At 37.8% G+C, this 17306-nt stretch overlaps 1 protein-coding gene across 1 annotated transcript; it reads right to left on the bottom strand.

Annotated features, from left to right (window-relative positions):
* Nucleotides 1-2493: 2493 nt before the first annotated feature.
* LOC127547109 (uncharacterized) lies at nt 2494-5880 on the bottom strand. Its single transcript, XM_051973941.1, has 2 exons — nt 5366-5880; nt 2494-3578 (listed from the first exon to the last, which is right to left on the bottom strand). The coding sequence occupies exons 1-2, from the start codon at nt 5513-5515 to the stop codon at nt 3120-3122; spliced, it is 609 nt and encodes a 202-aa protein (XP_051829901.1). The 5' UTR covers nt 5516-5880; the 3' UTR covers nt 2494-3119.
* Nucleotides 5881-17306: the final 11426 nt, after the last annotated feature.

Raw genomic sequence — 17306 nt, 5'->3', positions numbered from 1 at the left:
CAATTTCCAGTTTCTAGCCACTACAAGCAGGGCTGCCACAAACATTTTGGCACATGCAGGTCCCTTTCCCTTCTTTAAGACCTCTTTGGAATATAAGCCCAGTAGTAACATTGCTGGATCAAAGATTATGCACAGTTTGATAGCTCTTTAGGCATGGTTCTAAATTGCTCTCCAGAATGGTTGGATTCATTCACAGTTCCACCAACAGTGTATCAGTGGCCCAGTTTTCTCACATCCATCTCATTTATTTATGAGATTTACACCTCCCCTTTGCCCCTCTTCAGGTGGAGCCCTTGTTTACTTTGTGTTTCTTGGTCTGAGCATAGGTGATCCAATGATGTTCCTGAGATGGATGTTTTCAGTCTGGGAAGCAACTTTGTGAATTCAAGATGTCAGGAATTCCTTGGTTTCTCTGTGGGTGGATTTACATCCATCTCATGTTATTTTCACAACAATCCCAGGAGGTAGGTATGATTATTATCTGAACTTAATAGATGGGGAAAACAAGTCAATCAGAGGTTAAGTGATGTAATCAGGGTCACAAAACTATTTAAATGCCTGAGGTAAAATTTGAATTCAGGTTTTCCTAAGTCCAGGTCTGGTACCCCACCTACTGCACATCCAGTTGTCTTTAAAAATTGTCATTATATATTTGTGAGCTTATGTATATATATTTTTTGGTGTTAATGAAATAGATATTCTACAACATATATTGAGTATCTACTCCCCTTTTTGGGGAGACTCAAATGCCAATTAAATCTAAACTTTAAATGCTCCTTCTTGGGCCTCTAGGTGAGCTGTAAACATTCCAGGAGTCTGAGAAAAAGAGCCTGACCCTTCTTTTTAGAGGTAAAGCTCTCTTATTATTGAACCTAATTAACTTGCATGGGTTCAGTAGTGCTTTTGTGTTGTTGCAGGTTATGAAGAGTTACTCATGTCAACTCTTTTTGGAATCCTCATTTGATTCATCCCCACAGCACTTTGTAGTTTTGTGTATTTACTCCATTCTGCCTCCTATCACATTTAACTGACTATATATCTTAATTTTCTGATTAGATCATAAACTCTAGAGGGGAGGGAATCACTTCTTGCACATTTTGCTATCTTCCACAGTGACCTCGTACCCACAGTGCTTGAAGGCTCAGCATTCAGTAAGACAGTTTGGTGTAGTGGCCAGAAGTACTTGGAATTAATAGATCTACTTTTGAATGCAACCTTAGCCACTTACCTAAATTATATGACTGACCATGGGCAAGTCATTTAATTTCTCATAACTTTAGCTTTTTCATCCATAAAATGCATAATAACCATGCCAAGAGTTTCGCAGGGTCATTGTAAGGATATGTGAATTATGATTTGTTGACATTCAATTTAATGGACAAACATTTATTAGACTTATTACATCCAACATCCTGTGCTGGGTGCCGGGGATATACAGAAGAAAAACAAACAGCTTCCATCTTCATGAAACTTAAAAATTTTATGTAGGAATTTACATTTTATCAACTGAATTGAAAGAACTTTCAAGTATGCTCCTTATTTTGTAATTTTCAATGACTGGCATTTATAAACATTTCTAAGATTTCCAAATAAGTCAAATGAAATAGCAGAACTATGATGGATGAAGTTTTATTTTGCCTTGCCTAGATCCAGGCCTCCATTATTACCTTCATCTCCACACCAAACTTCTTTGAGGATTCTTCTCCTTACCCCTTCCAACTCCCTTTTATGTGTTGTCTTTTTCCATTAAAGTATAAGCTCCTAGAGGATAGGGACTGACTTGTTTGCTCTTATTTGTAAACATACTTTTGAGCATAGTACTTGATATATAGTAAACTCCTAATTAACCCTGTATGTATGTATGTATATATCTCATCTTTTGAATTTGGGATTCAAGAATTTTGTGATGGCCACAGGTTGACTGAATACTACCACCTTTCCCCTTCCTTTAACATAGCTTTTCACTTTTCAATCTTGCATATTTGTAAGTATGGATACCCATCTTTCCCTAGAGGCAGACAGGAATTTTATTCATACATTTGAGAGCTGTACATATATCTGAGAACTTCAGGGCACAGGGCACAGAATCTGATAGCTCAGGCAGTCTTGTGTCAAAATCACAGGTATTGCATATTTCTCAGAGAGTAAAAGCCAGATATAAACACATGAACCCCTCACTCCTTTTTTTCCCACATTATTTATCAGGTAGATAAATTATTATCTTAGATTATTTAGTTTAAAAAGAGAAACCTTATGGCTTAAAGGAAAAAAAAAACACCTTGAATAATCACTCCTTGTATTTTTGTTTGTTTTTGTAAGATATTATCATCCTCAACAATTCTATTTCCCCCCACCCCCAACCCAGTGATAGACATATTTCTGGGATGGAAAACTATGTTAAGCCACTATCTCAGTCATTAGTAGCACTCAATGTAAATTAGCTTATGTCAGTTATTTCATAAGTTCCTGAGGGATTGCCAAATTGTGATGAGGTGGGTGGGATATATTAAGAAAACCATCTCATATTTATGGTTTAATAGTCTCCTTTCCGTTTTTTTTTTTTTTGCTATAGAAGAAGATTACTCATCTGTTTATTCTTTGTAAAAAACTTTTTTGTATTTCCTAATGGATTCATTATTAAGTGTTAGAGTGGATGGATAATGGGAAAGTATACATCCTTGGCTCCCATTTTGAGAATCAGTGTTATAGGGGATATTGTGAGGGACCTTTAAGGTTTCTTCTAACTCTAAATTCTCTGGCATCCTATGGACCAAAATGGTATTTCCATCAAGTGATTTAGGGAAAGGGCATTTGATTTAGAGAGATACTTGCTTTCCAGCTCCAGCTCTGTGGAGTTAAATATTGAGCAAGCAATTACCCTTCTGGCTTCAGTGTCCTCATCTTTAAAATGAGAATGGCAGTCCAGATGACTTCTAAGGTCTCTTCTAGTTCTCAATCTACAATCTATGGACATCTATGTTACCATCAAAGGGGCCTTATTTGTAATTTAATAACCATGATCACAAAGAAAATCAGTTCTCCTCCTGATACACAAAGACTCAGTTCCTTGGTCCAGTTACTTTTTCTAACAGCTTATTCTTGTAAACAGGAGATCCCCTTCACTCCCTTCTTCTCCAACTGCTTCGGTCATGGCCATTGCCATAGACCCACAGGAGAGAATGGAGTCGCCGGTGGTAGTAGTGGGGGGTGTGGTGAATGGGGTGGTCTTCATCCAGCTGGGAAGAGAGCCGCTGCCAAAAGGCCAGAAGGCTTTTGGTGGTAAGGGACACACTTCCTTGACAGCCATTCATTTCATTATGGAGCATCTCCCCAGCTTGCATAAGGCCAGCTAGCTCCTCCATTAGATGCAGGCATTTGTACTTCTGTTCCCTTTCAGCCTGGGCTTGGGTCTCTTGGGGAGACAGACAGCAGGAAGGGAGGTCTTGGGCCCACGGGGAGAATTCCACCCATCTCATGTTGCTCACTTGGCTGTCACTTTCCTCAGGCATCATGTAATTGGACTGGCCATAGCAAGGGCAACCTGATGGCATATGGTGAGGCCACAGTATGGAGTTGATCTATTAAAAAATGCCAAAATGAAAACAAAAAACAAAGAAAACTGATGTTTTCATTCATAATGAAGGAAAGACTAAGCACAGCATAAGAGGAAAGACTAGAAATAGCAGTAGATTCTTTGTTGAATGGGTATCAGTTCTGTAATGCTAATTTAAAAAACCCAACATAATAATGGGATCTATTAAAAAACAAAATTGGTAGGAACTAAGGACTAATTCTTTAGCTTCATTAGACACTATTGAGACCTTTCTAAGAGCAATATATTATATTGGAGTTATATGTTTAATGAAGAAATGAAAAAATACTGAGAATTTTTAAAAATTTAATAATAACTTTATATTGACAGAATCCATGCCAGGGTAATTTTTTTTTTTTACAACATTATCCCTTCACTCGCTTCTGTTCTGATTTTTCCCCTCCTTCCCTCCACCCCCTTCTCTAGATGGCAAGCAGTCCTATATATGTTAGATATGTTGCAGTATATCCTAGATACAATATATGTTTGCAGAGCTGAACAGTTCTCTTGTTGCACAGGGAGAATTGGATTCAGAAGGTAAAACTAACCCGGGAAGAAAAACAAAAATGCAAATAGTTCACATTCGTTTCCCAGTGTTCTTTCTTTGGGCATAGCTGCTTCTGTCCATCCTTGATCAATTGAAACTGAGTTAGATCTCTTTGTCAAAGAAATCCACTTCCATCAGAATACATCCTCATACAATATCATTGTTGAAATGTATAATGATCTCCTGGTTCTGCTCATTTCACTTAGCATCAGTTCATGTAAGTCTCTCCAAGCCTCTCTGTATTCATCCTGCTGCTCATTTCTTACAGAACAATAATATTCCATAACATTCATATACCACAATTTACTCAGCCATTCTTCAATTGATGGGCATCCATTCATTTTCCAGCTTCTAGCCACTACAAACAGGGCTGCCACAAACATTTTGGCACATACAGGTCCTTTTCCCTTCTTTAGTATCTCTTTGGGATATAAGCCCAATACTGAGAATTTTTTAAAAGCCCAGGGACATTTCATGAAGATGATAAAAAGTTGGAAAACAGGACTTATGAAGAAAGAGAAATGAAATTGGGGTTACTTAAGAGTATGGAAGAGACAGCTAATATTTACTTCTAGATTCTGAAAGTCAAATGTAATGAGTCCAGTGAAGCCATTCATCTTTCCTATTGGAGTAGGATTAGAGGACATAAGATTCAATTGAGGCAGGAAGGATGTATCAGTCAGTCAACAAACATTTAACCAACAAAACAGCTAGAAGTACTTCCAGGTAGTAAGAATTGTTAAACACTATAATAGATGATTGAGGGAAAATTGTGAAGTTTTCTTCCTTGGAGGTCTTGAACAAAAATATTCGGAATAGTTAAAAATTTTCACCTTATCAAAAAGCTGTATGTGAACTAAGATGGATCATTCTATTACCCTGAGTCCATTTCCTCATTTGTAAAACTAGAGGGTTGGAATAATTATTCAAAGGTCCTTCTAGCTACATAACATTCTAGAATTGCAAGATTCCTATCTTCTATTCAGAATATAGGAAGCTCTGTGTGATGAAGCCTTTCTTCTTCAACATTCCATTGTGAATCCCTTTCTGGAAAACTGTGAGGGAATCTGTATGAGTATATATTCATGTTTATACACTTATGGATGTAAGTGTATAAGTTGATGTGTGTCTGAGAGAGATGGAATTTGCATGTGTTGATGGGAGATTTAGAGAGATTGAACACTATGCAACGTTAGAGTCTGGAGCTTCCAGTCTAAGCCACTTACAATATCCTTGTTTCTTTTAAATCTGAAGACAAAGCACCCCTTTTCTTTGATTTTATCTATTTTTTCTTCTCCCTCTTCCTCTTCCTTCTTGTGCTCCCAGAAATCTAAGGCTTGGCTGGACACTTCTTTTCTGCAGGCCAAGTTTCCCATCCTGGCCCCTTAAGGAAACAAATTGGGCTCTTCTTCCTTGCTTTCCCAGTTGAGAGGTCTTTAGCATAGAGGAGTCATTGTGACTTCATTGTAGCCATGGATAATCATGGTCAATAAGCTTTTTCCCTTCATGCATCTTTTTATGGACTTTTTTTTTCATTTTCTGTATTTTTGCCCCCCTGGATCCTGGTTCAATTTTTTTCACATCTTAAAGACATAGAAACCAGAATTCCATTCTTTAGTTTCAGTAGATATTTGGGCAAAGATGCTAACTTTCCTCCATCTGATCCATCAATGTTCCATCCTGTACAAGGTCAGGCTGCTGTTTGAATTTGTGGGATGTGAGGAAAACATTGTTCTTCTTTGGTGACCTGGAGAGTTGGGGGTAAATATAACAGAGCAGTCTCCCCTGAAGCCAACATACACAGCTGTCTGTAGCCCCAAGGGTGTCCACCGTCAGATAAACACAATTGTCTTTCATGTGGGAAATGTTGGTCTTAGCTGTAAACTATTTGCAGCTGAAACTCATTTAGAATTATAAGGAAGTGGGATAAAAGTTAACCCTAAATGTTCTAAAGGCATAATCACTACAGGGAAGAACTCTAATTGGAGACATATCTTTTTTATTTGGTTATCTGGTATCTTAAACACTTGCCTAACCTTTGGTTACAATGTCCTATTTATCCTTAATGTCACCACATTGCTGACCTGCACTTTTGAATCTTGGATAGACTTCTAGCTTCTAACTACTGGTTGTGGTACTTTCTTAGTACCTATGACAACAGAATTGCCTTGAATAACCCATACCTTACTTCTGGTTCCTCAGCTAACTGGAATGTTATTGCTACAGATTTTGTCACCTACATAAGGATGGCCTGCTGCTATTGGCATTACTATCTGTGATAAAGCTAAGACTCTTGGCTGGTCTTGCTTAAAGTCAGAGAAGACAGAATAAGGAAGATCCAGTTGAAATGGAGAAACAGATTAAACAGTTCATATTTTGGAGAATATACTTAACTACAAACCTGGATAAGTAGATTGAGACCAGATCAAAAAGAGCTTTGAGAAGTCAAGAATTTTGAACATGATAGTAAGCCATTGGCATAGAACCTACAATATATTTTATGTAAATTAAAATGAACCTTCAATAATTCCAGAAATCTGTAGATTCTTTTCTTCTAGGAGGAAGACTGACTTTAAACTTGCTAGGCCCTGAACAGTAGCTGGAACCTATATTTGGGGAACTTGACGTTGTTGTCATTTTATAATTTAAGGTTTTACTTGGACAATTTCTATTTTTTTTTAAATAACTTTTTATTGATAGAACCCATGCCAGGGTAATTTTTTACAGCAATATCCCTTGCATTCACTTCAGTTCCGATTTTTCCCCTCCCTCCCTCCATCCCCTCTCTCCCTCCACCCCCTCTCCCAGATGGCATGTTGAATAGGTTACAGTATATCCTAGATACAATATATGTGTGCAGAACCGAACAGTTTTCTTGTTGCACAGGGAGAATTGAATTCAGAAGGTATAAATAACCCGGAAAGAAAAACAAAAATGCAAGCAGTTTATATTCATTCCCCAGAGTTCTTTCTTTGGGTGCAGCTGCTTCTGTCCATCTTTGATCAATTGAAACTGAATTAGCTTTTTTTTTTTTTTTTTTTTTTTTTTTTTTGCTGAGGCAATTGGGGTTAAGTGACTTGCCCAGGGTCACACAGCTAGACAGTGTCTGAGATCAGATTTGAACTCGGGTCCTCCTGACTTCAGGGCTGGTGCTCTATCCACTGCGCCACCTAGCTGCCCCTGAATTAGCTTTCTTTATCGAAGAGATCCACTTCCATCAGAATACATCCTCATACAGTATCATTGTTGAGGTATATAATGATCTCCTGGTTCTGCTCATTTCACTTAGCATCAGTTCATATAAGTCTTGTACTTGGACAATTTCTAAAGTAGGTTTATTTATCCCTCAAAAAATTAATCTGCTGTTTTGGGATGGTGCCACCAAATGGTGATGTTATCTCAGTCAAAATTCAAAAGAAGGGTTGTAGAAGGAAAGATGTATTGATTTTCAAAAATTAGTTGATTTTTGACTGTGATTCTGGGCAAAATTCTAAAATGTACTATGAAATTGAAACTATGGATTAGTTAGAGCAAAGATAAAAATTAACATCAAATTAAAAAGACAAGATGAGAAGAAACATGAAACAATAACAATGACTTCAATCTGATCTATTCAAATCAACTACTTATGATTAAAAAAACGGGAAAGTGAAAAAAATCAGTTTTCTTTTTAATTTTTTTACATCTCCCCTTTCTCTCCATTTCTTTCCCATGTACTTTGCAATCCAGTGGTATTGATTTCTTTGATATTCCTCAAATAAGATACTCCATATCCTGACACTGGCATTGTCATGAACATGCCCCATGCCTGGAATGCTCTTCCTCCTCATCTCTACTTCCTAGATTCCTTTAAATGTTGACTAAAATCTCATCTTCTATAAGAAGTTCTGCTCATTTCACTTAGCATCAGTTCATATAAGTCTTGTACTTGGACAATTTCTAAAGTAGGTTTATTTATCCCTCAAAATATTAATCTGCTGTTTTGGGATGGTGCCACCAAATGGTGATGTTATCTCAGTCAAAATTCAAAAGAAGGATTGTAGGATCTATTGATTATTTCCAATTTATTTTGTATGCATCTTATTTGTACTGTTAAGAAATGTTAAGAGATCCTCTAAACTTGTCTTTTTGAACTTTCATATTTTCCAGAAACATTGGATCCAGAGTATGCAGGAATCCTTGAATGTGTCAAAGACATAATTTGTTATTTGCATCCTAAAGGACACTTCCTGTGCGTCCTTGGAAGACAAGTGTCAGTCAGTCTGTATTAGTCTGAGAAATTGACTGTACATGTGGGACCCTAGTAGTTCTATCTTCATCATCTAGCAGCTCCCAGTGGAAAAGAATGCCAATTTTGCCATCACCTTGCTCTTCCCTTTCAGGAAAAGTTTTATTCTTTCCTCACCTTTACTGTATCTTTCCCTTTCCCGTGCCACATCTCTTTAGGTGGTTTTATGTTTCCTCCTCCTTCTTTTGTTGTACTGTTATAAACATGCAAGCTTCTGTATAGATTGTAAACTTTTTGGATTTCACATGGATGTCCAATTCTCATAATAAACATAGTTTTCAGGTAAGTTTTGTGAAGCTGTCATTACCTGTTGACAATACATAGGGCTTTACATGTTACCTTTCTATTAGACTGAGTTTCTTGAGAAACAGGGACTATTTTTTGCCTGTATTTGTCTCCTCAGTGTTTAACACAGTGTCTGGCACAAAGCAGACACTTAATGAATGTTTATTGATTGATAATTACTATTCTTATAGAAGCTTAACCCAATGTAAAGCAGTTACCACAACAAGGAGGCCCCAAACCCAAGTGCCACCTTTATCCATTGTGCCACCTTTATCAAAAGGTTATTGTGAATCCTTTTATGTATTTTCTCTGATATTATATATCAAGTCTCTTCCACACCTCATATGTGCATTTTTATCTTGAGAACTTGTTTGGGGGCTGGGTACTCTTTATCCACATCTAAAGATGCCTTTGCATGAGTATTCTAAGATTTATCAGAGACAACTGTGACTGGGGGGAAAATCAGTCACAGAGAAATTATTTTGGGGCTGCCAAGAGTGAAGGTGGAGCCTGAGCCACAGGTTATACCCCAAAGAAAGTGACACATAATTTTGTGCTTAATTGTTCTTGGTTATATTTGTGTCAGGTTTCTTTCTCCAGTTTGATTTTAGCTACTTTGACTTTTGTATACGACCCAGGAGAGTGCTAAGAATATAGTAGATATTCAATAACTACTTGTTTATTGATAACACAGGCCCTCTTGGAAGAGCAGATTATACTTTATGGAAACATTTCTGTATTATTCATCAACATAGGTTTCCATAGCATCATCACATTGTCCCCCAGATAACTTCTCATCATGGAGCATCAATCCCAGCCAGGGAGTGTTTTAGATATAGGCATCCTACTCAGCTTCTAATAAGGGATTTTATGATCTAAAAGTGGAGAGGGTTGGGTGGAAAATTGGAAAAATATTTATAAGTCTGGGTCATAAATTCCATTTTGCTGCCCAGGCTGGGAATTGCATTCCATTAATCATGTGCAAAAGTGTGTGACAGACACTAACTGTGCAAAGCTCTATATCCATACCCTGCAGTGTCTGCCTCTAAGGAGTTCAGAGTACTGGAATATGAGAAGTCCTCACAGGGCCCCCATACTTCATAGATGGCAAGGTTGGAGGCCCACAGGAGGGGTTCCTGCTCAGGTTATCTATGCAGTTGGGGGGGGGTAAAGCTGGTATGTAAACCCAAGTGTCTTAATATATCCTGTCAGAGCTCAACCAGCTGAGCTATATGATACTATATAGCTCCTAGATGGCTAACCCCATTCCAACCCAGAGATGGCTGGAGGCCAGTAACAAAAAAAGGAAGTGATGATCGGGACACTAGGGAGTAAGAGCCATTCCCTGTGTATGTTACCATTATTCTATAGGAGTGTTCTCTAGGCTTTGCCCCAGCAGAGGAAGCTTCCCCTAGAGAGAGCTGGGCTAATGAGAACTTTGTGGTAATTGTGACTTCCCTGCTCAAGTTTTATAGGTGATTAAAGTGAGAGCACAATTAAAAGTGAACTTTACTCCTTGGGGCTTGCGTTCCTGGCTAGCTGCGATTCCCTGTGCTTGTTAAAAGTTTGTGTGTGTGAATCTTGCCCTGTCTGGGCAGGGTGACAGAAAGGATGGCTCAGAGTCTTCTGCTGGTTCCCAGCTTCTGTCTTTTAGATGCCTCTCAGTGCCTTGGTCCCAGGGTGCTGAATGATGTTTATCCTGAACAGGAGGAGAATTAGGGCATGAGAAAGAAGCAAGGAGTCTTGTAAGGATGTGGTAGAGAAAAACGTTCTAAAGATGCTAATGTTTTGGATTTCCACTAACTTAAAATAATAAAAATAAATGAGAATTAGAGTTCCATTTTTAAAAGAAAATTTAGACTCAATTAAGTCATATGATGCTATTTTAATTTAGGTAGAGGAAATAATTCTGGAATCAGAGAGTCTGGGTTCAAATTCCAGCTCTGTGGCTTATGTGACCTCAGGCAAAATACTTTATTTAAAGCACCTTGGTTTTCTCATCTGTAAAATGAAAAAGAAGATGAAGGATAAGATGATATCTGTGGTTCCTGTCAGCTGTCTCTGTGTGATCCCTCTAATAACCTCAAAATCGAATGTCAATGGTAGAAAGGACCTTAGGCATTCGTTAGCCTCATCTTTTTAAAAGATGAAGCAATAGGATCACAATATTTGCCCTGTAGCTCTTTGGGCCTTTCTTCCATTTAAGTGCAGACATTGTTCTGGAATGTAATAAATCATTCACTTAGCAGATGCTTATTAAGGTGACTACTGTGTGCTAAGCACAGTGGATTCATGTTCAAAGAATATTATATTCCCTACTCTTAAATCAGCTTACATTCTATTGGGAAAGATAAGATGAACATATGTCATGAATACATATAGAATAAATACAAGGTAGTTAGGGAGGGAGGGCATTAGCATTTGAGAGGATCAGGAAAGATTGCATGTAGAATGTAGGGTTCTGGTTGATTTTCTGGAGGTCTTTGGAGCAACCTTCCTTTCAGCAGAGTAATCACCACAAGAATAGCCAGGTGTAAAGTCCAAATTCTTTATTGCCTCCTTGCCTGGGGCTCAGCTAGCTTTCTGGAGGCTGTTCAGACCGGCCTTGGTCTCAGTGGGGGAAGCAGGAGAACAGGACAGCCACCACGGTGGTGTGAGATGAAGTGAATCTGTCTGGCTGAGTTTGTCCCAACTTATATGCTTTATTCTAATTACATTATCATAGGTGTGAATCTTGTAGAATAGGTGTCAATCTTGTGGAACTATATTAAATACTAAGTACATGTCCTGAACTAGAGAACTTTAATCACCATACTAAACTAGATAACCATTGTCTTATCAATTCCACTGAGTTAGCACCGGGTAAGAATCCTTGTTTTAAGTACAGAGTTCTGGCCCATAACAGTAGAAGACTGTTTAATTTGTGTATTGAAAGAGGGTTGGTGTTCATCCTTTGTTCTTGAAGAGGACCGATGACATCAAAAGAGTGATGTCTTGACTTGTGTAGGAATTGGATTTAAGTGAGGTAGAGTTGCATGAAGTCATTACCCCATTCTCCTCCAGATCATTAAAATCTGGTGCAAGACCAAAGTTAAGAAGACTAGAGATGTCCTGGGATGTCGGGGGTGGGAGACCTTGACCTTTCCCTTAAAAAGAGGTGGGGGATTATATGTAAGGTAGAGGTGAAGAAGGATTGTATTTCAGGTACAGAAGGCAGCCAATGCAAGGTCAAGACAGGAGATGGTATATGCTTAATGTATTGGCTATTGTAGGTGCTTAAAAATACTCATTGGTTGGATCAACTTATTGTAAATATTACCCATCCAGGAGAAAAGTCTTAGTTCAGTAGCACAGTCCTATTGCAGGGGACTGATTGCACATCTATGGCATATTTTACATCCAAATGACACCGCTAGTCATAAATCTAATCATAACCAACAAGAGGGAGCAAGAGGTGGGCAGTGCTGAGGCATTGCCTTGGCTGTCATTTGCTCTCCAGACACTTTGATGAAGGAATGGAGGGTAAGGTAAAGTACTCTCTAGTTCTCAGTGAATGAACAAGCCCCTGTTGCTGAGATTTTCCTCTTTCTGGGTAAGTTCACAATCTCCTCATTCTAAAGGGTATGGTTAGTATGGATTTGTCCAAGCAGGTTATATCTGATCTCTAATCTCCTATCCTGGCAAAATTTGTTATAATTTACAGATTCCTGATCATATATGACTGACGTAATGAAATCAATTCCCTCCAGGAAGGGAAGGCATCTTAGATACTATATGCTGTATTTTATCCTTGGCGCAGTATCAATAAAAATAATAAAATAATGTACCATAAGACATTTACCACACAATTGTGTCTCTCACAGCTTCTTCTAGACTAAAGTTACTCCTAGAGATTAAGGCCATAAGCTACACTGAACCCAGAAGTTTGAGAAAGGTCTAATTCATTTTTATTTAATACCCTATCACTGATCCTTCCACAAGTATGTAGAGATGCATACAAAAGTAAAGGAAAATATACACAGTTCCCAATTAAATTTGTTTTTTTGCAAGGCATTTGGGATTATGTGACTTGCCTAGAGTCACACAGCTAGTAAGTACTAAGTGTCTGAGGCCAGATTTGACCTTAGATGAGGGCTGGTGCTCTATCTACTGTAACATCCAACTGCCCCCAATTGATGTTTGACCCATTCCTTCTAATAGAACTGGTTTCCAAATTAAGGCTCAGAAATCTCTGGACCTAAGTATTAATACTTTCTTATTAGAGAGTGTAGATATTTGGGACATAATATTTGTTTCTATTAGGCATCCTGTTTCTCTCAGGGATCTCTAACTATGACTTAGTGCAATTAGATAATTGCTTATAGAATAGAATTATAGGCAAGGCAAAGTAGACTTGGAGAGAAACTCTCTGTCCTGGCCTGCCATCTTGCTTCTTTTGAATTTCCTCTCATCTTTGTCCTTGAATCATTTAGCTCAAGTTTCCAGTAGCTCAGGTTATAGCACATCCTTCTCAGTCCCTTGGAACTTCTTACTTTTAAAAATTTTATGCATGGGTGTGACCAGTAATAGAAGATTCCTATTACCTTTATAATTATGCTAATGTTTTGTTAATAGGTTTATTAAATGACAACTAAGTTTGTATCCTTCATTCTTGAAGAGGAAGACCATGATAATCAGGGAGGTGATACCAAGACATACAAGGTCACCTGCCTCACTTTCCCTCCTGGATCCATCTGGGTCCAGTGGCCAGATGTAGATCAGGATGACTGGAGGTGGCTCTGGATGCAGTGGGAGACTTTGGTCTTTTTACAGGTCTCAGTGTGACTGAGATCATATTTAACTGTGATTAAGGCTAGGTAGCAAGTGAAGCAAAAAATGGCCTCTTTCAGCTAGTCAAAAAAATAAAAATCAATCAATGAGTCAATAAATCTGGGAGGTTAAGACCCATAAGATTTTTGGCCAAAACAAAAATGATTGCTATTTACATTTACTCTGAGTCAATTAGGATATAAATAATGACTAACTGAGGCTTGACCTGGGACCTATTGTTGGCCAATAAATGAGAGAATGATTTGGATCTATAATTATAGATCAATAAACAATATCTTTTTGGAAAATCTTAGGAGTTACCAAAAAACTCTGTATCCCAACAAATAATAGCTCAGAGGAAAATCTGAGCAATTTCATAAGTGATTGAGAATTCGAGAGAGAGTGAATGAGTGCTTGGATAAATAAATACTTGACTGTATGAAGGGAAAATTATATAGTAAAGGTTTCCCCTTAGGGAGAGTCCAAAAACACTGAGCTGATTGCATAGAAGTGGAATCTGTTGGTGGGAATACTGGAGTGCTGAGATGGAGAGATAGAGGCAAATAACAAAGCAACAAATATCCAAAGCAAGAGTAAGTTCCAGGATGAAACAGAAATTGGGGTGAGGGCAAGGAGGAATGATCTTAGTGTCAGGCTAATGGAGTTAGTATTGGAATAATAGTATTTAAGTCCTTCATACAGGTCATAGATCTTTTCTAGCTCTAAAGTGATTATCTTTCACCATGCAACACTCAGTATCCTTGTTGGCATTTGCGGGTTTTTTATTCCCTACATATAAAGCTAAGCCCATCTTCTAGCTTCCTCTAAATTTATTGTATTAGTTGCTACCACTAATGTTAGAATTCTTACTCTCTAAGGAAATTGACATCTCTAAATGGTATTGTATGCTACTCTTCTTCCTTGGGAATATTACTGAGCCTTGGATTTGATGGGAAGCTATCAATAGAAGGCTTCTATTAAAGAGGTAAAATAAGAACCAGGAGTGCAAATGTGAAATAAATTTAAGAAAACAATAGATTGTGAGAATATAATATAAAAATAATATAATAGAAATTCAGTTTACAACTGAAGAACTTATGTCTTAGGTATCCATCACAGGTTACAAAAGAATGTTGTTTATTATGTGAATAACATACAGGAGTTAGCAAAGAAAGGGCTTTTAAAAAATGTTTTATTTTTTCTGGTTATATATGTACATTAATTTTTAAAAATACATTTCTTTATGAATCATGTTGGGAGAGAAAAAACAGAACAAAAGGGAAAAACACATGAGAAAAAAACAGAAGAAAAAGAAAAATAGTGAACAGTGTTAATTTACATTCAGTCTTTATGTAATCAAAGTTGTTCATCTTGCCTTTCATATTGTGCTCTAATTCTTCTTTGGTCATCGATTCCTCTCTTCTCCAAAGATCTGAGAGGTAAATTATCTCTTGCTTTCCTAATTTGCTTATCCCCTTCACACTTAAATCATGTACCTATTTTGACCTTATTTTCGTATGGCAAGTGAGATGTAGGTCTATGCCGAGTTTCTGACATATTTTCCAGTTTAAGGAAAGGGGTTTTTAACAATTAGCAAGGAGAAAGACAAGTTCCCTAGTGAACTCACAATTAACCAGAAGGAAGATGCCAAAAATATGCTATGAAGTGGGAAGTGCCACTGACTGGCAGGCTAAATCCATACAGGAGTTTAACAGACTGTAAGAAACAATGGTCTTATGGTCACATATCCATTTTTCCACTCCTTCTTGGTCTAAGAGGCACCTCCCTTTCCCTCTCCTCAACTCCAGCACATTCTATGGAATATTTATTTACCTTTTCTCAAGGACACCTGTGGAAGCAAAACAGAGAGACAGAGAGAGATAAAGAAAGAGAGAGAGGAAAGAGAGAGGAAAGAGAGAGGAGAAGGAGAAGGAGGAGAAGGAGAAGGAGAAGGAGAAGGAGAAGGAGAAGGAGAAGGAGAAGGAGAAGGAGAAGGAGAAGGAGAAGGAGAAGGAGAAGGAGAAGGAGAAGGAGAAGGAGAAGGAGAAGAAGAAACAGAGAGAGGCAGAGGCAGAGACAGAGTATATTCTGTCTAGCTAGAAACATTCATTGAAATAGAAATGTTTGGTCTTGGGAGCAATGGGGGATGCTTTGATGGCAATTAAATGAACCATAGTTTTGAAAGGATTCAGTATCCCAAGGAAGCCTTTGTGAAGAGTTCTAATTTATAATCCATTATAAATCCCATTTTCCCTCCCTGTCACTTGCCCAAGGAATTCACTAGGGAATTCATAAAATCATAGATTTAGAGCTAGCAAGCATGTTATATGTAATCTGGTTCATTCCCCCTTATTTTATTGTTGAAGAAACGAGGTTCCAGAGAAGTCAAACCCATAAACCTCTCAAATTTTTATAGATTCTTGTTTGCTACAAGTACCCTCCCCTGTAAGACTTTCTCAACCTTTGTGGCTACATCTAATCTCCCCCTTGTCTTATCATCTGTTCTAATAATTCAAGTTCTTTCTCAAATGGATATTTCTCCAGCCTTATGGACATTTGATTCTGGCACAGATACTGAGGAACTATTTTTACCAAGCTAATAAGCCAGCCCTCAAAAAGTCAAGATGGGGAAGGGGATAAAGGAAACAACAAGCACTTCTATGTTACTTAATTATATACCAAACACTGCTAAGCACTTTAAAAAAACAAATATTATCTCAATTGAGTCTCACAATAACCCTGAGAGTAGGTGGTATTATTATTCCCATTTTACAGTCAAGGAAACTGAAGTAAACAGAGTTTAAATGACTTGCCAGGAACACATAGTTAATAGGTGCCTGAGGCTGGTGTAGAATTCAAATCTCACTAGTTCTAGGCCCAGTATTCCAATCACTGAGCCACCAGCTGCCTCTGTACATGTTAGCAGGTACACTACTATCATCTAGTCCAGCAGGTTATGAAAGATCATTTCATAAAGTGTTTGAAAACTTTGGAAGCTTTCCACAACCGAAAAGATAATGCTTTTTATCTTAACTATTTTTGATTGGTCTGAAATACCATTTTCTTCATGGAGTTGGATCAGGTTGTGGATTCCTAGCAGTTCTAGTTTGGTGAAAGATCAATGCAACAAGGCTTTTAATTTGAGGATTCCATATACCAGGCCATGTAAGCCTGATAATTAGGAAAGAACTTTGATTCTTTATTATTTTTTAATTAAAATTTTTTTAATTTTAATTTTTTTTACTCTGGAAGGAGAGGTACAAAAATTAATAAATTCTTTAGGCATATTTTTCTCTAGAAACTCCTAGAACATTTCCTTCTTGTGTCTAGCCAGTGAATAGTTGTGGCTTGAGAGAATGGAGACACCTGGAGTCAAATTAATTTTATAGTCCTATGGTTTGTGTGGGGAGGGCATTTTTTCCTATGTGGTATGGAATACGTCCCAGTGCTTCTGATGTGGTGGGGGAAATGTGATATCTAGCTCTGGGGATGCCATTTGTCATGGCCCTTGAATATTGCAAATAGTAATATGCAAAATTCAAGGCCACCCTGAGTTCTAAGAAATATTGGATTATGCTGAATCAACTGCCCAATTCACTGTAGGATGATAGGAAATACAGGAAAACCAGGTTATTCCTGATTTCTAGCATATAGTCCCTGGCTCTGATTATAAAAGCTGTCTCCTACCACATCCTTTGGGGATGCAGAGACATATGGGACCTCTGGTGTAATTCCTTATTTAGAAAATCTGCTGAAGATTCCGAGTCCAAGATCTGAATCCACAG

The sequence above is a fragment of the Antechinus flavipes genome, chromosome 2 (assembly GCF_016432865.1).
Source record: "Antechinus flavipes isolate AdamAnt ecotype Samford, QLD, Australia chromosome 2, AdamAnt_v2, whole genome shotgun sequence".
NCBI lineage: Eukaryota > Metazoa > Chordata > Mammalia > Dasyuromorphia > Dasyuridae > Antechinus > Antechinus flavipes.
The sequence above is the reverse complement of the archived record's forward strand: the minus strand, read 5'-3'. Positions and strand labels throughout refer to the sequence as shown.

Bases quoted from the DNA above. Each gene is read 5' to 3' on its own strand.
- LOC127547109 (XM_051973941.1), bottom strand. From the start codon at position 5,515: ATGGGAAACTTGGCCTGCAGAAAAGAAGTGTCCAGCCAAGCCTTAGAT. The intron at 3,579-5,365 runs GTAAGTGGCTTA...ATTTTTTAATAG, and splicing joins TTAAAAGAAACAAGGATATT to ATCAACTCCATACTGTGGCC.